This window comes from Podarcis erhardii (genome assembly GCF_964252035.2).
Source record: "Podarcis erhardii genome assembly, chromosome: 6".
NCBI classification, from domain to species: domain Eukaryota; kingdom Metazoa; phylum Chordata; class Lepidosauria; order Squamata; family Lacertidae; genus Podarcis; species Podarcis erhardii.
Window position 1 is genome coordinate 53,245,230 of NC_138510.1, and position 23,112 is coordinate 53,268,341.

At 40.1% G+C, this 23,112-nt stretch overlaps 1 protein-coding gene across 6 annotated transcripts in view; it reads left to right on the top strand.

Annotated features, from left to right (window-relative positions):
- The window catches only part of MAST2 (microtubule associated serine/threonine kinase 2), a 152,944-nt gene that overhangs the window by 89,962 nt on the left and 39,870 nt on the right, over positions 1 to 23,112 (top strand). For 4 of the 6 annotated variants that reach the window (XM_081868214.1, XM_081868216.1, XM_081868218.1 and 1 more), the window contains 3 exons: positions 4,611 to 4,702; positions 11,814 to 11,889; positions 19,114 to 19,134. In XM_081868214.1, coding sequence (XP_081724340.1) covers positions 4,611 to 4,702; positions 11,814 to 11,889; positions 19,114 to 19,134 — 189 coding nt within the window. The remainder of the gene's footprint in view (positions 1 to 4,610; positions 4,703 to 11,813; positions 11,890 to 19,113; positions 19,135 to 23,112) is intronic. The other 2 variants (XM_081868215.1, XM_081868219.1) reach the window with 1 other exon arrangement.

A 23,112-nucleotide genomic window follows, 5' to 3' on the forward strand; every position in this document is an offset into this window, starting at 1 on the left:
AGTGGGCTTGCCGGAAGTATTTGGCTGGTTCACTGGTGGAAACAAGATGCTGGATTAGGTGGAGGGCTAATCCCAGAGGGTTTCTCCTATGATGTTATGCTATCATCACAGTTAATGAATGGTTGCTAAATAGATAATTAGTTGAAGTTTATTGAATTGATATGGTGTTCAGGATTTACAGAGCTTGGAGTGATGTGCTAAAGCCAAAATCACAGTAATTATACAGTGAAGATACCTTTCTACAGCAAAATTGCACAGTCTCTGTGAAAGTCTGAAAGAACAACAATTCTTTGCAGTGGCTGCTGAAACTCATTAAGCTCAGGCTTAGAAAGGCTTCGCTTTGTCACAAATTCCATCCCATTATAGAATGCATACTTTAGTTACTTTGATACTAATTTGTTACTTCACTCACAGTGTACAAGAGAGATTAATAAGAAGTACATTGACCAATCTTGTTTGTGGCACAGTGTAATGCAAACAGATAACACTTAGTTCATTTATTCTAACAAAGATACCTTTTTAAACTGTCGCTGAGTATGAAGACAATCTTTTCCTGGATGCTTTCTTGTTCTTATCTATTTTGAAGGACTTAATTATTCCTGTTGTCAGTAGTGCAATTGCTTACAAAATTGCTTCCATCTCTAAATTACTATAATTAGAGCTATAACTCCCATATCTAGTTAATGTTGCTGTGCAGCTGGTGCTTTCATTAACATGTCAGTTTTAGACTTATATGCTTTGCTGCATTGTAAAGAAAAAAATTAATATTTGTTTTCATCTTCAAAATATCCATTTCTCATAAAGAAAACTTTCTCTTAATAGTATTAAGAAAGATCTTCCCTGAGATTTGCAATGTTTTTGTCACTACAAGCTGGGTTCCTGAAAGGATGGAACAAACTTAGTTATAGCTGGAGTTTCCTGCAGTTGTGTGATGAGCCTTCAATCTTGAAATGTATTATGGGACAATAACACCATGCATGGTCTCGCAGTGAAGGTCCTCTCCATCTCCTCCTCTGATATAGGCAGGAAAATGTGGAGACTTTTTCTTCAGTATGTGTACAAGACATTATGAATAGGTGGATGCTGACTGTTTAAACAATTAATAAAGTTTCATGGACCCAGGTGAAGACGTTGTTTTAAAGACATGGACTGGATTATTGAAGCATGTGCTAGTTGTCCAATGCCAAAGCTATAAAGAAATTGTTTTGTGGTTCTCAGTGTTCAACAGATGTGATTTTCACGTTTGCTGCAACAATAGTAGGGAGAATTTATTGTGTTTGCAACTGGTAGGATCCTGTCTGAGAAATTTAAACACAAAGGAAGGAGCAAGGAGCAAGAATTCATTTACTTTTGATGTTGTAGGAGCAGAATAGTACATCACATCTCTATTCTTTCTGCCAGTTCCATCCATTGAGGCCTGGTTGTGTGTATATGTGGGTGTCTACATGTCTTCTGAGCTTGGCCTTGTGTGGGAACTGGGGGTCATGGTTTATTACAAGCTCCAGTCAGTTTCAAAACAAGTGCAAATCATGGCTTATGAAGCTGTCTTGCACAACCAACCAGAATTTGTGATGAATCATGTTGTTGCTTCGCATACAAGCCGGGATTAGGGAAAACTGAATGTAATGTTGACAAGCCTCTCCTCTCAGCTGTGTGGAAGGAAAAAGTGAAAGAGGAGCTCATAGGCCCAAGATTTTGCCCAGGCTCATTCCAGTATGTGCACATACAGGAGCTAAACCATGGTGCAGTGCTTCATAAGAATGAGGACTATAGATGCAGGTTACTTTCTAACATTTTATTTTAAATAACCCTTAAAAGTAACTGCTTTTAAATGGCTGCTTCCATAAACATTAGCGCACTGTGAAATCATTGTGTTTTTAATGCTGAAAATATCAAGCATGGTTGAAAACAAGAAATAAATTGGAGTGAAGCAGGTAGGGATCAAAATGGTGGGAGCTATTTTGATACAGCTTTTATGTGATCGGTAAACAAGTTCTTGGCCTGAAAACAACCTTATTGGAGGCAGTATTATCCATTTTACAGCATATGCATGCCTGCTTTTCCTTCCGCCTATTCCTGTAAATGCTCTCATACCTTGTTGATCCAACACTGTCAGAGAGCTGCGGTGCAGTATCATGTCAACAATATCTCAGGCCAGTGTTCCATAGTGTTGAGTTTCAAGAATGCTTTGGGAACTCTTAAACACATGTAACAAATGTTATTTTTACTTACAGGAGTGCATGGTTAACCCTATGTAACACAAATAATTCCCTATGCTTTCTGTCCCCATAGTAACATTCAGTATTGTTGCAGGTCTCTTAAATTACTGTTTTGCTTTTTGAAATTATTGGAAGCTTTTAAAATCCTTCATAACATGTAAATTTTGCCAAATATGCATTATGTATAATGCAGTTTATAGTAAAACAGGTGACATTAGTGGAAGTTATAATTAGGATGAACCTCAAATAGTTTTCAAATGTTGTAATAGTTGAGCTGGCAGTCAATAATCCTGAAACAGAATGTAGCTCCTTGACAGATGCTGCCTGACTCTTGCATTTCCCAACTTGGGGATGTCTGTGCACAAGTAAAAAGACAGGAAGGAGGAAAGCATGTAAAATGAGTTGTCTTGACGTTCTTTCTATCTCAGCTTTTCCTCTCCTCTCAATGGGAATAATGAACAGAGGACATTACCTAGTAGCTCTTTCTGCCAGTCACACATGGAGGAGTGGGGGAGCCAGTGGAGAGACAGGGAAGGCTTCCCCACTCTTGCCAGCTAGCACCTAACATGGCCCCACTGGTTGGAGGGGGAGGAGGAGGAGGAGGAGGAGGAGGAGGAGGAGGAGGAGGATAAGGCCCTTTCTCCAGGAGTCCTCCAGCAAAACTACTATTTCGCTAATAGGTTTATTACTTGGACCATCCTATATTCAGGGCACAACTGTCAGTTCCATTGCTTGAGTCTGAAATCGGCCTCTTCCCCCCATTTCTTTGTGATTACTTTGCCCCCAACTAATCTCTTAAATGTGTTTCTGGAGAATCTGAAGCAGAGCATTAACTTGAAGACACTTTGTGAATATATTTTATAAACTGAGACTTAACAGCACAAGACTGAAGATCAACATTTGCATACTGTATGTGGTGTAGCAGACACATTTTGAATGGACTCTCTTACTCAAAAGAGCAATTTGATACTTTACTGAACATTTTAAGTATACCAAAGAGGTAGAACAGCAGCTTAATGGTGCTTTAGGTTATGGTTGGTAGCTCGATCAATTTTCCTTAATGTGCTTTAGCTTCTCTTGAATAACAGTAAACTTGTCTTTAAATAAAAATATTCAGAGACACAAAAGAACAACAAATGATTATCGGGGTGTTTAAAAGCTCATTTCGTTTGCATTGTTATCCCAATGTGCCTTCTGTCGAAGTATTGAGTCTTCAAACAAAAGGATACAAAGTAATCGTGTTCTGGGGCCAGCATTTGATTTTTTCCCCTTGTACATTAATTTTCTCTTGTTTCTCTACCCACTCTTATCAGAGATGTTCACAATGGTTTAAATTCTTTTAACAGAGTATTATTATCTGTGCTTTCAATATAACTGCTATCCCTTTTTGATGAAAAGTTTTAAAAAATGTAACTGATGCACAAAATTAGAAATTATTTCCTTTTTTAGGTTTCTAAGTAAACATGTTAGAATGGTGTGCCTTGACTTACCAATAAAAACCCTCCAATGTAAACTTGCAAATATCAAATGTTCTAGATCTTCCTAGATTTTTATTCCCATCTGATCATATAGTTTTTTACTTGCTCTTCTTTAAAATCAGGGGTGTGAAACAGCAGCCTGCAGGCCCCCACCACCGTCACATTTGGCTTGTGAGGCCTTTGTGGCTAAGCTGCACTACCTGCCTTGCACCTGATGTCATGTATGATGTTTAATGTGGGGCAGGTAAGGGTGGGGCTTGGCCAAAAGGGTTCTTGCAGGTATGGTACCTATAAAACCTATTATATTGCTGCGCAATATAACAATCTGAGGGACTTCTAAAGACCGACGTGTGCAAAAAAGCTCACCCAGTGTCATTGTCATTTAACTCAAACCAGCTCCTCAAATGAATCCACTCCTCACAGAAGCCTTGGTGTTTAACCTGTGTTCGAAAATTTTAATTGCTATGCTTTTCTCAGGTAGGAATCCTTGACCTTTACTGGTACTACTTGAAACAAGAAGCAGCATTTTAATTACAGCCAGTTTTTGTATAGCCATTCATGACTTCCTTTCTTCCATAAACTAGGAATACTTCATGTAATCTCATTTGGTAAAACTTTACCAAATACCTTGGCTAATATATGTACCTTACATGCGTATTATATTAGTTTCCTCCTTAATTATCAAAGTTCTTTTTTTCTTTTGATAATGCGATTCACGGACAGTTATTGATACTATTTTCTACTTTTAGTGTCTAAGATTTCTATAAAGTAAATCAAAATCAAGAAAGGTATTACATCGATTTCTTTAAATCTAGAGTAAAATTGAATATTATTCCTCTAGAGTCATTGTAAATGCCCTAACAAAATTATTTCCCTTATTTCAGTATTTGCTTCTCTTTGCCTTTCATTACAGTTGTAGGACCAGTAATAGAAAGAGCTTGATTGTAACCTCCAGCACATCTCCAACACTTCCTCGACCACATTCTCCACTCCATGGCCATGCAGGTAATGACAATATTTCTCTCTCTCTCCCCCCCCCTTTTTCTGTAAATCTTTTTTGACAGAGCAGCTATTGTTCTCACGATGCTGGGCATCAGTTTTTGAAGTGAATTTGGTATTTGTGAGTGAAGCGAATCAGAGCTCATTAATAATTTGTGTCCCTAATTTTGACAGTAGGAATAGCATCTGTTTTTGGTTTGTAGCTTGGGCATCATGTCATAATGCAATTAATCACCTCTGTTTGAAGGACTGCCGTTCTTAGTTTCAAAGCATTTTAAAAACAGTCTGAAGTTTACTTTTTGTATAGACTTTTTAATGTTACATTTATGCTTTGTTAACTTCTCTGTTACCTCTAAGAGAGACGGTTTCTGTTTCATGTTATTTATTCTCCAGAGCACTTCTCCCAATTCTCTCATTTCTTTTTCTTTTGATTCATCTAAAAAGTGTTTTATTTGTCTTGGGCAGAGATCCATACAAGCACTTCACTATGATAGGGAAACATGTTGTGAGCTCAGTTACAGTTGGGAAACGAAGATCAACATGGAGCAAACCACATTGGAAGAGTAACCAACAAACTCCCCTGAATAGCATTTCCTGGCACATTTCAGTACCCACCACACCACATCTTTCCTTGTTATTTTATCCCCCACCCTGCAATCATTCATTTAAAAAATATTTATATTTTTTTGAAAATATTTCCAGAGCGATTTCCTACCTAATCCCTCTAAAACATATTATCCCTAGATCAGATCAGTCCAATGAACTCTCACTTGTTGTTCTTTAATAATAGAAAATAGTCCATTTAAATGAGTTTGCTCTAAAAGCATATTGAACATGCCATCGACCTTTGCATTGACCCCGTTTCTAAAGGCACAGTTTTATTGCTTTAGTTGATACAATACATGCTGCAACAGCTGTTTTTGTTTTTGTTTTCAAAATCCCAAGGTCCATAGAAAGTGATTTGAGGTTGTTACTGGAACCAGTCAGTTCTCAGTCTTCGCTTTGTGGGTCAGGTTCCTGAGCTGGTGGATTGCAGACTAGATGTTGGTGCTCTCAAAGGAAACTGATTTTCTAGATCTATTTCAATTGGGGTTTAGACCTGGTTATGGCACGGTATCTGCTTTTGTCACTTTGCATGATGACCTCAGGAGAGACACAGGAGAAATCTGCCCTTGTTAATTCTCTTTGACCTCACTGTGGTTTTCGATACCATCGACCATGGTATCCTTCTGGAGCAGCTGTCTGAGTTAGGGATGGGTGGCACTGCTTTGTGGTGATTCCGGTCCTATTTGGATGACTGTTTCCAGAGGGTGATGCTTGGGGAGTGCTCTTCAATCCCATGGAGACTTCAGTGTAGGGTTCCTCAAGGTCCATTTTTATCCCCCAGGCTGTTAACATCTACATGAAACCGCTGAGTGGGGCCATCCAGAGCTTTGGAGTACATTGTCAGCAATATGCTGATGAGGCACAGCTCTACTTCTCTTTTCCATATACAGCTGTGGCAGTGGATGTGCTGGACCATTTTCTTGTCACAGTAATGGACTGAATGAGAGCCAATAAACTGAAACTCAATCCAGATAAGACTGAGGCACTGTTAGTGGGTGATTCACTAGACCAGATGGGCTGCCTGCTCTTGAAGGAGTGGATAACTTGGGGGTACTTTGGGATCCATAGCTGTCACATGGGGCTTAGGTGACCTCAGTGGTGTGGAGTGCCATCCATCATCTTGGGCTGGTGGCTCAGCTGTGCCCCTATTTGGACCGGGATAGCCTCGTCAGGTTTTGTGGCCTTCACCTCTTGGCATAAATCAAATGCCTAGCACACTTCCAGCAGAGTTAGTTTACACGTGGCTCTTGTATGTGGGAGTTGCCCTGATAGATAACACTCAAGACACAGAAGCAGTCCAGGCAATTCGCTCTTTATTGCCAGCATTAAGCGTAACTGTTGCAATATATACAGAATAGTCCACTTAGGCTACTGATCCCAGCAGCCAGACATCTCATACAGCATACAGCAGAATACATCATTAATCCATACCAGCAGCAGTTGTAGTAGTAGTTTCATCAGTTGCAGGCAGTGAGAGAAACTAACACACACACTCTCACTGAATCTTTCTCTAGCTGTTTCTCTGGCTCTCTAGCTAGAAAGAGAAACTAAAGACCAGCCTTTTAAGGCTACAGGTTCCTGGCTGTTCAAAGGAAACCAATTAACACCTGATCCTTGTCTTGCACCAGTGTAAGTAGTTAGGCTTCTCGGGTCAGTTTCTGGAACATTCTCCATTTCCAATTAACAGAAACTTATTCAGTTTTCTGCAAAACGAATGATCAATCCCCCAACAAGCCTAATGTCTGCAATCTATGCTCTGGTAATATTAAGGTTAGATTACTGCAGTGAAGATGGTTTGGAAATGTCAGCTGGTGCAGTATTCAGCGGCCAGACTGGTTACCCAGGCAAGAAACTTTGAACATAAACCTCCATTCCTGGCCCAATTTCACTGGCTGCCAATTAGTTTACAGGCCCAAATCAAAGTGCTGGTTTTACTCATAAAGCTTTAAATCAGGCATGGCCAAACTTGGCCCTCCAGATGTTTTGGGACTACAACTCCCATCATGCCTAGCTAACAGGACCAGTGTTCAGGGATGATGGGAATTGTAGTCCCAACTCATCTGGAGGGCCATGTTTGGCCATGCCTGTCTTAAATGGTTCTGGACCATAGTACATCAAGGACCGCCTCTCCCCATATGAACTCACTCAGAACCTGCAATTATCATCATGAGGCCCTTCTTCATTTGCTTCTTAAATGAGAGCTCCGGAGGGTGGCAACACGAGAGTGGACCTTTTCTTCAGTGTCTCCCAGCTTGTGGAATGCTCTCTCCAGGGAGGCTCGCCTGGCACCTTTGTTACATATCTTTAGGCACCAGGCAAAAGCATTGTCACACGCCAGCAACGCATAAGACTTTTGAGCCGTTTGGCCCAAAAATGGCAACTAGGCATTCTGTTTTGGCAACTGTAACCCTGGTTTAAGGAGCCATTTGTCACCTAGCTTATATATCGTGGGTTTCTAACAGTGTTTAAAAAATCACTTCGGGGGTGTGTCTGTTTTGCGGCTCTTTCTTGATAGTACCAAATGATGCTTTGGAAGTACATTTAAATGCTGCTAATATTTCAGGGTATCTCTGATTATCTCTCTTAGCTTCATAAAAGCTAAGAGAGCTGATATCTCTCTTTCCGGAGATACTGACCCAGACAGCCCTAAACGTTGGCATTGATCCAGTCTTCCTGGGGATCACCAGATGCTATAATTATCCTGCCAAGAAATGCCAAGAAGTATGAATAGAATACCGAAAAAGTGGGAATTGTTGGCTTTCATGTTTTTAGTGAAACGCTACAGTTCATTCTGTTCAAAGTGTATCCCCCATATCCTCTTTGGACAGCAAAACCGAAGGAATAGTAGCAGTTCAACTAGAATGAGCCATCTGTTCCTCTGATTTAAGAGCTGCTTATCCTACTGGTATCCAAGAACTTCCTTAAGTTCTCAAAGGAGAGTTTAAACAGTTGCCTGTTGGCCTTTGACAGAACAAGCATTTCAGAATTCTAAGAAGCACTCTATTCTAAAGACAGAATCCTGTAGCTGAGAAATGTAAAAGAAATTATTATGATGGTCTAATAATTTTGTTGATTTCATAACAGAAACCAGTTACAAACACAGATTACAGAATACCTAGTACAGAGTCAAACTAGATCACAGAAGTGATTCAATTATCTTTGTCATTACAAGTTTGTCAGAGTTAACTAGAGGATATTCACTTGATTGAATGACTCCTCCCACTGGATTGGATAGGCAAGGTATCTTAAGTTAATGATTAAATTGTATCAGATACCCAAGACCAAAATATGGTTTATTATTCCACACTCCCACTATGCATGAAAAGATGTCCCAGTTGCAACAATAAATTTATAACCCACTCTTCACACTGAGGTCCCAGGACAGGTTACAACCATTTAAAACACAACATTAAAAACAAATCAGAACAGCATACAATCGTAAAAATAGGGTGGGTCCTAAAATATACATTTCTAATGTAAAAAGAATTTACACATTCCCAAGAAGTTTCAATGGACATTTTTCAAAAATAATTTCACTGGAAACAACCTCAAAGGTTTATAGGTGAAATGAGTAATAGTTCAGTTTTCAAATGAATACACTGTTATATGGATGTTTTTATTGTGCATCATCTTTCAAAGTAGTGATGCAAACAATTACTGGAGCTGCTTGATATTTGTGTGTGTGTGTGTGTGTGTGTGTGTTTAAGAATAATAGATGGCAGCACCAATATATGGAAGAAATAGGAAGCAGCAACTTGCGAGGTGTTAAGAGATATTTGAGAACCCTTTGATTCTAGATCCCTTGCCACCTGATCATTAAAGCTGTGTAAGCATTTGAGCAGCAAGACCACCACCTTGTTGCCTGTCAGCTTTAATGACCAAACAGAGCGCTCTACTTTTGGTAACGGCACAGTAAAATGGTGTTGCAGCAGTGGTGCCCTTTTCTTCTCCATAGACATCTGTCCCAGGGGCAAGATGGTACTAACGTAAACGGGGGCCGGGGGGGGGGGAGTATTTCTGCTAAGAGTTGTGCATTTCTTACTGTCTCATTATGGTCTACCGTTGTGAAATGTAATTTAAATATTTATTGCATTTTCACTTCTTAGTGACAGGAGGGTATTCTTGGATTGCTTCTTCTTATACATGCAGAATCACAGACAGATGACACCATCAATGAGAAGAGGCTTGCCAACACCAACTTTTTTTGTAGTATAGACAGTGAGGACTTGTTCAGATCTTTATGGGGGTCTTGTGAGCAGTTTCTCTGGCATTTACCTTGATAATAATAATTGCTTATAAATATCTGGCACTATTGCATTACGTGCGTGCACACACAGAGATTACCAAATTCTGCTGTTGTCCTAATGGGTAGTAGTGGATTAGCTTGACTTTAATTTTACATGTTCAAATAATTATTTTTTAACTTTTCCATAATGTATCCAGCTTGATTAAATGTTCTGTCTGTTAATTTGAAATTCACAACATGAATTTTCTAGAGAACGTGATATCTGGATTTAGGCTAATAGGATTTTAGAGATTGATGGTCCTAATCAAATGCTTCATGGAGAGTTGCTTAAAGCTCTTAGGATGATTGGCACTGCTGCCAAGGTTTTTGTTGTTGTTGTTGTTTTTAAAAATGCATTTGTCACATGTTGCCATAGAATTTGAAGAGATTTGAGTTTTGGAGCCCGGTATACAATTGCTCACTATAAAGCATTAAAATTGTCATATTCAATCAGAGGCTTTCACCTAATCACAATTTAAACATCCATCGTGGAGAGAGATACCCTGCTTTATTTATTTTATTTTTTTATAGCCTACTGTTCAGCCTGAATGTATCAGGCTGGTTCACAACATTTCAGTTAAAAACAATATATTACGTAAACCATAGAAATCTAGAAATCTATACGTAATAAGAAAGTAGTCATGAAACAGGAATGGATTCTATAAATTAGTCACCTCTCTGGGTATGAAGGAAAAGTTACATCTTAATGTTGAAAAACTAATTAAAATGGGGGGCAACTGTATCCAGTGGGATACACCAGGGGGCCATAACAGAGAAGACCAAGCTGTTGACGGAACTCCAAACAGGGCCTCTCCTGCAGATCTTAAGGCTGACAGACAGTGGGAACAACACTGTCAAAATCCAACCATTTGCAAAAATCATTCATACAAATAAAATGCACACTCACAACATATGCTGCTATTTAGATTTTTAGTTAACACAAAGACTCATGTATGTCACATGACAAAAACTCCTACAATGGAGATTAGTTTATTTTATGTCAGCAAATTTGTGTGTATTTCTATCAGTATATTCTTAATGTTATGTAAGCCCTACTATTTGAACTGTTTTCCTCATGTTTCATAGACTGCAAGCTTATGCTGGCATATTTATTGCTTGCCGCAACTGTAGAGGTACATTGATGTAGGGAAGCGCAGATAGTGTACTTCCACTCATTTCTACACCTGTGGAACGTCCCTCCATCTTCATTGCCTAACCCTCTGACTGCTGCCACTCATGGTCCTGCCTGCCCCCTATCCCCCCCCCTCCGATTTATGGGTTGTTTAAAACATACGGTTGGATTCAAACTTATAATGAGCACAGTTCTGTTCATGCTTGAGAAAGAGGGTGGGGAGGTTATTTTTGCCAGTTCCTCCTTCCTCCTCCTGTAGCTCCCTATGTCCCTGGAAAGCTGCTCTCGAGAGTTGGGGAGGTGATTGTGGGGCCTGCATAGAGAATCTGCAAAAATTAATCCCTTCCTCCAGTGGGGAAGCCTCTACAGGATCCTGGTTCCTTCCATAAATGGAATGAGCAAGTATGGGTCCAACCCATAGAATAGTACAAGAAATAATACTACATAGGACGAACTGAACTACAGCTCCTACATTCCCCTTCTCCCTTCTGTTTTCAGTGTTTTCACTTTGACAAGTAGAATAGGGCTGCTAATTGTTTTTCATCTTGAGCTGGGAAATATCTCACCTGGGATCTAATTAAAATTCCAGAATGGGGTGTGTGTGTGTGTGCCACAGAAACCCCTATCAAACTGTTATTGAGAAGTCAGAGTGTGCTATCTAGCAGATTATGTGCTGTGTTGCATTTGTTAACACCACCAGTTTATAAACATTTTACTAATCTCATTTGTCGGGTCAGGCTACATCTATTGCTTAAAATGTCAATCTTCTACTGAATGCTGCCACATCTTGAATGTATTAAATCACTGCAAAAGTAGATAATCATATGTTACTCTAATCAGGTATCCTGGTTATTTTAATGCTAATTCATCAGTTCCCATATTCAGATAACTTTACATTTGCTCCTATAGAAACAATGAAAGATCAGTGCCTTTAAACTGATGTAGACTAAAAATAGATAGTAAAAATTGGTTACCGTCATCTGAACATAGAAATCTCAGTGACTTGTACAGCATTGAGGCACTCATCAAATTACAATAACAGAAATAGTTTTGAATGCACAGCAAATGTCAACATTTTGTAATTTTCTGAACAGGTGGAAGTCCGTTGGACAGTCCCAGAAATTTCTCCCCAAATGCACCCTCTCACTTTTCCTTCGTTCCTGCCCGGAGGTATGTATGCATGCACATTTTAGTTCTGATTTGCATGTAAAAGCCTCATGAGGCAGTTCTTTTTTGCTTGTTGCTTAAAGTAATTTGGTGTTGTGTTCTTCACTGACCCACTTAACTCAATTCTCAAGAATATTTTTTTAAAAACATTTTTGTTAGCTTCTCATTCAGAATGTGAGACATTGCAGAAAAGCAAGCAAAAGGGGAAAAAATGAAAGAAAGAAGTACACACATGAAGACTGCCTGGCCTAGGCAAATGTTTATTATTGTGCTTATATTTGAGAAAGTGGGTTCCTGTGGCTATATTTGAACATATGTGGCAGGAGATGCAAAGAGTTGTGGAGTTGGTATGCCTTGTGTTCTGCAGTGTTAGAGTGGGAGAGAAGGGGAAGTGAAAGTTATGATCACATTTCCCCTCATGCTGTTTCCAGATTGGGACAGATGAAAATGGCCTTTGCCAATTCTGTTCACAGACCATATGGGGAATGCTTGTTTGAAATAAAGTGCTTTAAAGGCTACCAGTGTGGAACCCTGCCCAGTCAGCCCTTGTAAGTTATAGACAAACACTGATTGGCAAAACAGTCAGAGAATCAAAACCTACCTCTGACAGCCCATTTTTGTGGGTAAGATGCAGCTTCTGTATGTGGCTCAGGTACTCCCATAATAGCTTTTGCATTATTGGATGGCACTATTTGCTTGCCTGTTTGTTTTTTCAGGGCATAGATTTGGTTAGCAAGATTTTTTATAGTTGTTTGGTATTAACTTTTGGGCTGTGGGGTATTTGTCATCCTTTCCCAATGGTTCATTGCACTGGAACACCTGGTTTCTTTTGCTTGCCTTTATCTTTCTATTCTGTCTACAGGTTTCCTGGCCTACCAAGGCCTTCCTTCTCATTAGAGGGAAGACTGAGTGAGCTGGCTATTTAGAAAGAAAGCGTTTATCTTTTGGTCATCTATTTCGGAAATGACTTTTTAAATATCTGGCTGCCCAAAATAACACCAGGCTATCCATAATATGCTTGTGTGTTTGAAGCAGCTCTCCTCCCCAAAGAAAACCCTGGGTACAAGGAAAAAGGGGGAAGCAAACAATGCCAACTCCCATCCATTACTCATTGCATCAGTGTATTTTTTCAAGGATAACTGAATAACACCCAATGCTACCCCTTGCTCATACTGCAATACATTATGCAAATAGTGAGCCTGTGCCTTGCTTCATCAATTGCTTTCCCAACTCTTTCCAGCCTACAGCAAACACATACAGTTCTGGGCACTTAAGCCATGTTGCAGTGTCTTTACAACTGTTCCTAAAGCCTGGGTCTTCCTCAGTCGCAAGTGGTCTTACTGTTTCAGCTGTTGCTAATACAGTAGTGCATTATCTCACAGGATCTGTGACTAGTTATTCACCTTCTCTCTTGCTGTGCTCACAGGAGACAGATAGTGGGAGGAGGGCCAGCTACCATAAAGGCCAGTCCTATGTCATTCACAAAATAGCTATGCTACATGAGGCAACCTACACTGGATCATGGCACATGAGACCCTTCCCCCAACTTCCATGATCCAAAAGAGTGTGAGGCAAAGTCACTTCAGTGAAATTGGGAGGCAGGGAAAACTTTGCCAGACTGGAGACTGTGCTTTCATCCTCTTTAGGTGGCATTTTTCTTCTCTCCTGAATATTTTAATAATTGCTTGGGTCAGGGAACATGATCTTCGCTGCTCAACAGCTTCAAGAAAATTGCAGAGAGCATAACCAACCCCTTTATATGGCATTTATTGACCTGACTAAGGCCTTTGAAGCTGTAAATCATAATGCCCTGTGGACTATCCTCCTGAAAATTGGCTGCCCTGATAAATTTGTGAACATCCTTCAGCTCCTCCATGATAATATGACAACAACTATTACAGATAACAATGGCTCTCAAAGTGAACTATTCACAGTGGGGTCAGGTGTTAAACAGGGTTGTGTTATCGCCCCAACTCTATTAATTATTTTCATTGCCATGATCCTACACATTGTCAAAGGGAAACTCCCCACCGGGGTAGAAGTCATGCATCAAACAGATGGAAAGCTCTTTAATCTGAGTAGGCTGAAAGGAAAGAGTAAGGTTACCATAACTTCCGTCATAGAGCTTCAGTATCCTATATATCTTTGCAGAAGCTTACGAAAAGCTTGGCCTATCACTCAACATCCAAAAAACTAAAGTGCTGCACCAACAAGCACAGAACAACCCCTCTGCAATGCCACAAATCTAACTCAGTGGTGAAATGTTGGAAAGTGTGGATCACTTCTCCTACCTGGTCAGTTATCTTTCCACAAGGGCCGACATTGATGCCAAAATCCAGCATCACCTGAGCTCTGTGAGTGCAGCTTTCTCCCAATTGAAGCACAGAGTATTTGAGGACCATGACATTTGCAGGAGAACCAAAATGCGTGTTTACAAAGCTATTCTACTACCAATCTTACTGTACTACCAATCTTGCTGTGTAACATGGACCACTTATAAACGCCATCTCCAACTCCTTGAAAGATTCTATTAATGGTGTCTCTGTAAATTTTTACATTTCACTTGGGAAGACAGGCGAACTAATACCAGTGTACTGGAAGAAGCAAATATCACCATTGTTGAAGCAATGATTCTTCAGCATCAACTTCATTGGACTGGTCATGTTGTTCAGAGGTCTGATTATTGTCTTCTGAAGCAACTACACTATTCCGAAGTTAAAAATGGAAAGTGTAATGCTGGTGGTCAACAAAAGAGGTTTAAAGACTCTGTGAAGGCAAATCTACAAAAAGGTAATATAAGCATCAACAACTGGGAAGCACTGACCTGCGAGTGCTCCAATTGGAGAACAGCCTTTACCAAGGGTGTTGTGGACTTTGCAGATGCTCAAACTCAGGACAAAAGGGAGAAACATGCTAAGAAGAAGGCACGTTTGGGAAACCCTCACCGTGATCCGTTCCTACCCGGAAACCTATGTCCCCACTGTGGAAGGACGTGTGGATCCAGAATTGGCCTCCACAGTCACTTACGGACTCACTGTTAAGACCGTGTTCATGGAAGACAATCTTAGTCAGGCTATGAGTGATCACCAAAGAAAAAGAATGCTTTGACAACCAGTGTGCTGCTTCACTAAGCAAATATGTTCAATCAATCAAACCTTTATTGCATTAGCATACAGCCATAGCAGGATAATAATAATAAAAAATAAAATAATAAAAAGGTAATAAAAGAATTAAGACAGGACCAGGTCTAGGACACACTACCCCGTCAGAGTAGCCCTGAGTTTCAAGGCCTGCACTATAAAGATTGCCACCCCACGTGTAACTTGGGGATATGCGTCCACAAGAAGCGATTTCAAACAGTCTTCCTTGGATGTGATGGTGGACGGGATCAAGAGGAGGAGCTTAGTTCTTATTAGCTCATAAATAGGGCAGTAGAAAAAGAAATGTATGAAGTCCTCAACTTCATTCATTGTGCATGGACATAGACGCTGTGTAATAGGGGTCTTAGAGTAAATCCCCTGCAGAAAGGCCGTGGGTATAGAATGGAAACGGGCCATGGTAAACGCTCTTCTCAAATTGGGCTCCGTCAGGTCTATCAAGTAGTTGGCAAGTGATCTTACCACTTTCACTTTAGGGAGCCACATGGAGAGGCGAGCTGTGGTGGACTGTGCCCGGTCCATGGCCTCGTCTCTAGTAAGAATCCAGGCCCGGATTTTATGTTGATCCCAAGCTGACAGCGTGCCCAGATCTGGGAGGGAGTAGCGTGCAGTAATAGTCTCCATGGCCTTGGACCATTTATTGCTGTGAGAACAAGTTAAAAAGGCTTGCCTGGCTAAAAGGGAACCTGGGGCTTTGATTAATTTACAATAAAAACTAATGATTCTAATGTGGGCTCTTGCGACAATGGAGGGGAGGCCCAGTTCTGTTCTTAACTGTGCAGGAACCAAGCCCTTGGGGAGACCCAGTACCTTTCGTGCAAAGGAGTTTTGTAGAATCTCGAGCCGTTGTAGTGTTTTTAAATTCCACCCCCATACAGTAGCATCGGGAGGACTTTGCTGATAAATGCTTTTCTGATTGGTGGAACCAACTTCTATGCCTTTTGCATAGAAGAATTTCTCCAAGGCTTTGATGGTTCTACGGGCAGCCGGGATGGACATATTTAGGTGAGCTGACCAGCTAAGCCCATGCTGAAAAGTGATACCCAAATACTTGAATGCTGAACAATATTCAGTAGAGTGGCCCTCAAAATTCCAGAATGGCTTCCGAGTTTTCGTGCCAAAAGTAAGAATTTTGGTTTTGGCAAAATTGATTTTGAGGGAGTTGGTATCACAATATGTCATGAGCCCTCTGAGCATGTTGTTTAAGCCCTGCTTGGTTAGAGACAGTAACACCATATCGTCCGCGTAGAGTAATATAGGGATCTTTAGCTGTTGTAAAGAGGGGGCAGATTGGTTTAGGGCCTTCATGGTTGTAACGATGTCATTGATGTAGAAATTGAATAGAAAAGGGGCCAAGAGGCAGCCCTGTTTGACCCCTTTATTTAGAGGGAAAGAATCAGAAAGGGCTCCCAGAGGGCCAAATTTTACTCTGGCCGATATATCATTGTGAATTTCCATAAGAAGGTGGAGGAGTCTCTTATCTATGTTGGTGTAGCTAAGCTTCTGCCATAGCCTATCTCTAGGGATGGAGTCGAAAGCGGAGGTCAGGTCCACAAAAGCCGCGTGTAGTTTGCAGTTGAACCTGTTTAGGTATTTATCAATCAGGGTAAATAGAACAAGACATTGGCCAGATGTACTATGACCTTTACGGAAGCCAGCCTGTTCCGGGTGGAATAGCTTTGTTTCTTCTGCCCACTCGATTAATTTCTCTAGCAAGAATCTAGAATAGACCTTGTATGAAGTATCCAGCAGGCTGATAGGTCGATAGTTACACGGATCTTGTGGGTCCCCTTTTTTATGTATTGGGATGACTATGCTCTGTTTCCAGTTAGATGGGATCTTAAGAGTAGCATTGATAGTGGTAAAGAGAGATGCTAAAATAGGGGCCCACCACGTCTGGTTCGATAAAAATACCTCCGGTTGTATCATATCCTCCCCCGGGGATTTATCCCCTGAAAGCATGCTGATTAGTTGTAAACATCTCTCTGGGGAAACTGGTTCCCAGGTGGGCAAGGCAGATGCTGGTAGAATAGAGACTACGTTTACTACTGGATCTGGGGCGGAATACAGCTGAGCAAAGTGAGAGTGCCAACTGGCTGCTGTGATGTTATTAACAATGAATGAGTGGGGTCTTAAACCTGCATTAATTAAGTTCCAGAATTTCTTGTCGTCACAGGTTTTAATGGCCACTGACAGCGCCGTCCAGCGTTCTTTCGCAAAGAGCAATTTCTTATGTTGAAGCAGCTTCTTATAGTATGAACGGAATTGGGCTACCTCCCTTATTTTGCTCTGGGTGCTGTCTGATTTCAAATCAGACTGAAGAGATCTAAGCCAACTTCTGCACTGTTTGCATTCTTGGTCGAACCAAGTTTGATTCTTCCAGGTTGGAATCGCATGGGGAGGTTTCGTGAGAGAAGGAAGCAAGTAGGCTAGGATTTGCTGAAAAGTTGAGAAATGATTCACATTCATTGTTAACAGCTGAGCTTTCAAGGCTAGGATCTCAGGGGAATTTAGGAGGACTTTTATGTCTTGCTCCAGATAGGTATCCCACTTCTTACATCGGGGGGTTAAGATCAGTGGGTCCTGGAGGTGGAGTGAGCTGGGAAGCCCCAGCTGTGTGTGGAGGAAGGAGATGGCAATTGGAAGGTGGTCACTTTCGGTTCTATTAAACACATTGAAACAATATGCCTTATCATTAAGTGCCGAGGAGGACCAGATATAGTCTATAACGCTTGCCCCTCTCGATCCTAGAAAAGTATAGAATCCCCCGGACCAGTCTTTGGGTGTGCCATGCAAGCTGCGGAGCCCGCAGTTTATGGTAAACTCCAGTAGTATGATGCCAGCCCTATTGGTGGTCTTATCATGTGAATTCCACGTAGGAAACCACTCCTCTTCAACGAATAATTGCGACTTATGGGTGAATGAGCTTATATCTGCTCCAATTCTGGCATTAAAGTCCCCCATTATAAGGATCTCTGACTTTGGAAATTCAGCCACGGATTTATCGAGGATAAATCTTAAATCCTCCCAAAGCTGATTTGAATGGGAATGGGAGTAGGTAGATGGATTGTACAGGTTTACACATATGAAGTCCCCAACCGGGCTGTTAGTGATGTGTAAAGTTTGTATGGAATTACTCTCTAGCCAAGAGAGAGGAGAGATATTAAGTTGAAGGTCCTGCGCGACAAATGTTACCAGGCCACCACTAGGGCACCCATACAAATGTGTTTGGGTTGCAGGAATCACAAAGGCGTCATAGCCCAGTAGGGATGGGGGAGGTGACGATTCTAGGCACCAGGTCTCTTGTATACCCATAATCTGGAATTTCGCTAAAAACTCTTTCATATTCCCACCATCCTGTTTGGACGTCCATCCCGCCACATTCCAGGATAGCACATTAAAGCAGTTTAAAGAGGGACTATATGCTAGTCAATTACTCTGATTGCTGGTGGGAGAAGCATTGCCGAGGGTCTGAGACGGCACCAGGCGTGATATTGCCAAAGATCTCGAAGGGGTGGTGATTTGATTGATGTGGCCAGCAGGGTCCTCAATAAGACCTGAGCTGTCTCTTTGCGCAGTGGCTTCCTTAACGTTTATATGTTGGCTTGAAGAGGTTGCGGGTAAGCAAATATGTTGGTTAGAATTCCTTTCATATAGGGTAATGTGCTTAGATATTTTGTTTGATACTGCCACTCTGGCTTGCTGTGTTTTGTAATAAATCTCAAGCTGTTTTATTTTGTGAATATTTATTTTGTTACTATAAAAAATCTGAGTGCTTTTAAAACCTGATAAACAAAGATGAACCATTCTCAAAATAGAGTGCTTCAGTGATATTAGAATTATGGCAATGTAATTGAAAGGATTATTTTTTTCAAACTACAGAATTTTGCCACATTCACATATGCAGTTTCATTTTTATCTACAAATATAAACAAATATGCCACTCCATCTATAAAAATTCCCAGGATGATTTACAAGCATGAAAACAACAATTTATTACTTTTTCAGAAGCAGATTATGTTTACAATTTCCCCCCTGTTTTTTTTACTGGTACTATTTTTTTATATAGCCATGGACACAGGGCAGACAGGTAATGGTACATCAGATATATATTATGTGGAATGTAAATGGAATGCTTCTGCATGCTACTGTCCTAGTGAGCTTATATGCTGCTATAACCCCATTTAGGCATTCCGGTGCAAACTTTGTCAATTAAAATGAGCAGCAAGTGTTTTTTAAACATTATCTCAAAGCATCATCCTAGATATATCTACTCAGAAGTAAGTTCTCTTGAGCAGAATTTACTTCCAGGTAACTGTGTAGAACTGCAATCTTAGTGAAGTTGGTCTAGTTCTGCTGCATGATAGTATAAAATAGCTTTAAACTTACTTTTAAAAGATAGGTAGTGACCAGAATTTAAAGAATCCCATGTTTTTAGCAATTTGTTTTAGTGGTGTGCAGCTTTTTATGCTGCATCCAATAATGTTCTCATTTTCCAGATCAGCATTCTGGACTGGAGCTGCAGAAAACATGCCCAATTATTTACATCCAACATGTTCTGTTCTCAAAGAACTGAACATGATGAAATAACTAATCTGACAACCCCTCAGTTTCACTTGAACTTCAAAATCCATCTTTCTGCATGGCAAAGTTATTTCTAGCTCTTTTTGGTCTCTGAAAATTTCAGTAGGATATAATCGAAATATCAGTCCAGAATATAATGTGTATTGCATTTGTGCAGCGTCTATGCAAGACACAGGGGTGTTTTCTTGTTGTGCCTAAACTGGAACATTGTGCCTCGTAGCAGTGCTAAACTAGAGAGGACTTTGGGGACAGAAAAAAGGTTATAAATCTTTAATAGCTGTTAATAGGCACTTTTGATGATCCATTTGCCATATGAAGGCTTCTTGAAACTTCTGAGTGGCAGCTGCTCCCTCTCAAGGAGCTAAATCATACATTTCCTTTTGTTTAATATATTAGCTGTACTGCATAAGTGTCTTCACATTACTTCCAGGAATGCTTTTTTCAGAGGTAGGGGGTAACGTGGAGACCAGTCTATGTGGTAAGCTGGCCCATATGGGAACAGCCTACTGTATGAAGCAGTTGTAAAACAGAAGCAACTATAAGCACCTTCAATATGACAGCCACAGGAGAATCCGTCCTGAGGTTGCTAGACCTATAGCTTATGGTAGCTCTCTGTATTTCTGCATTTCTACTTGTTTTAGAAAGGGCCTCAGGATTTCTTTGAAAAATATATATTCTAAGACGAACCTGTTTCATAGAAGTTGAATTATTTTCAGTTCACCATTCAGAGAGAATGGGCATGCAGTTGCTGTCTCAACTTTTTCTAAATAATTTTAAAGCCCTGATTGGTTGTTCTGATAAATCAGTGTGCAGTGTATTTGGCATATGAAGAAGCCTTCCTCCAAAATAAAATGCTGCTATGGTTTTAAACAGCATCTTACAGTGTCCTCCTAGACATATCTGTCTATCTAGATACATAGAGATAGATATATAGACATATATACATGTAGATACCAGTGACATTTGAATGTCATTCTGTTTAAACAATTGCCTTAATGGGGTTGTAATTATAGCATGGATTCAGTAACTGCAGCTTAAAACATTGTGATCCTGTGCATGAAGCATGAAGACATTGTTTATTAAATGCTTGTGCTGTTTCATTCTTTAATTGTAAGAGAGATATTGGGGGGTAGAAATGTCAGTTGTTTGCCTGAATCTGGGAGGTAAAATGAGATGCTTGCACCTTTCTCAAATTAGACCTGATTTTATTTTGAAACATCAAGCAGAATAAAGGTAATTCAAGAGCTTTGCAAAAGATCTGTTCAGGGCACTGTTGGTCTAAACCTTCTCCATGTGTTATAGAGAAAAATGTGACCTGTTATTTCTAGCTAAGATAGCAGTCACAGCTTTCACATTAAATATCACAAAACTGTGTTTCACTCACTCATTTAAATTTAACTCTATTTTGTGTTCATATTTTGTGACATTGGACTCTTGCTCTTTTCCTCAAGAACTGAATGCATATGCACATAACAAAACAAATTCCTTCCAGTAGCACCTTAAAGACCAACTAAGTCAGTTCTTGGTATGAGCTTTCGTGTGCATGCACACTTCTTCAGATACACTGAAACAGAAGTTTCCAGACCCTTCTATATAGTGAGAAGGTGGGGAGGGGTATTACTCAGAAGGGTGGTGGGAATGGGTGATTGGCAGATAGCTGTGATGAGCCTGTTGACGACTCTTAGCGACTGCAATAGGTCTTACAGGAAAAAGCAAGGGGTGAAAAGGTGAAAAATGGCATCAGGAATCACAAGACAGAGAAACCAGTAGGAGAACACTTCAATCTCCCAGGACATTCTATACAAGATCTCAAAGTAGCTGTTTTACTACAAAGGAATTTCAGAAATAGACTGGAAAGAGAAGCTGCTGAATTACAACTTATCACCAAACTTAAAACCATGGAGAAACCTGGTCTGAACAAAGACCTTGGATTCTTATCTCATTATACATGACAAAGCCATTTTTCACCTTTTCACCCCTTGCTTTTTCCTGTAAGACCTATTGCAGTCGTTAAGAGTCGTCAACAGGCTCATCACAGCTATCTGCCAATCACCCATTCCCACCACCCTTCTGAGTAATACCCCTCCCCACCTTCTCACTATATAGAAGGGTCTGGAAACTTCTGTTTCAGTGTATCTGAAGAAGTGTGCATGCACACGAAAGCTCATACCAAGAACTGACTTAGTTGGTCTTTAAGGTGCTACTGGAAGGAATTTGTTTTGTTTTGACTATGGCAGACCAACACGGCTACCTATCTGTAACTGAACATATGTACATAGATATCTGTTTTGACTTTCCATGTTTATTCATTTTTAAACCCAGCCAGATGGGTGGGGTATAAATAATATATATATATTTATTAAATTAAAAGGCAATAATCAGGTTGGAGCTAAGACACCAAACCAAACCTATGGCTTGCCTGTTAAAATGGTGTTGAGGGTAAGTGTAAAGAGCTTTATTCAACATTGTCTATCTGTATAGGACTCTCATGGTTTTGCAAGGCACTGTAGTGCTAAATAGAAGAGCGGGATTTGTACCAACAAAACTACTGTTTCCCAGTACCAGTGGGAAGAGCCCTGTGCTCACATTGCAGATTGTGGGGTCCTGCATAATGTTCAGCTCATGCAAGTACCACGATCACTATTGTCTACAATATCAATGGGCAAGGATCAGTATGGCATGAAGACCTGAGTGGAGTTTGGTCAGATATTCAAGGGCCCAAAGTAGGTGTTTATAGTATCAAATTGCAAAATAGAAAAAGAAAAACCCTCCATATTACATCTGTTAAATTTGTGGATTATCTGAAAAGTATGATGAATGTCCTGGATATCCTGTGGAATAACCATGTAATGTTGCCTTAGAAAGCCATTTGTCTTTTTTTAAAAAAATCACCTTAGTTATATACAGATTGTGAAAACATACCTTTATTTAAATCAGATTATAAAGCAGTTTGCTTATAGAACATCTGCCTATGGGAAATGGGGATTTTATTTTCAATAAATACTGAGTCTACAAAAATATTAATATGAGTCAGAACAGTAGATGAACTGGCCATATCTTTTCACCACAGATTTTGTAAGTCAATGAAATGTTGTGAATTTTGAGAATCCGAAACTGTTTTTATGGCATCCAGAATGTTATCATGGATGCCATGATAACATGACACTGAGTATGTAAAAAATGGGTTCAGGTAATTAGAGGAACTCTAAACAATTTTTCATGGGTTTGTTTGGGTGTGGGTAGTGACATTTATACCATAGGTCAACAACTGGTCATTTGTGAACTGGATTCTCGGCTACATAATCATTTCTGTCACAGCTTCATGCCAGCTTGAAACAATTTCACGGAGAAATGAAGAGGTTGTGTCGGATAAACAAACACATTGTTAATCACCTATGGCATATGGGTTATTAAAACAGAAGAGATTTGTTGCTTATAAACACCAGTGCAAAGTTTTAGTAATGTTGCTTGCATCTCTTTCTAG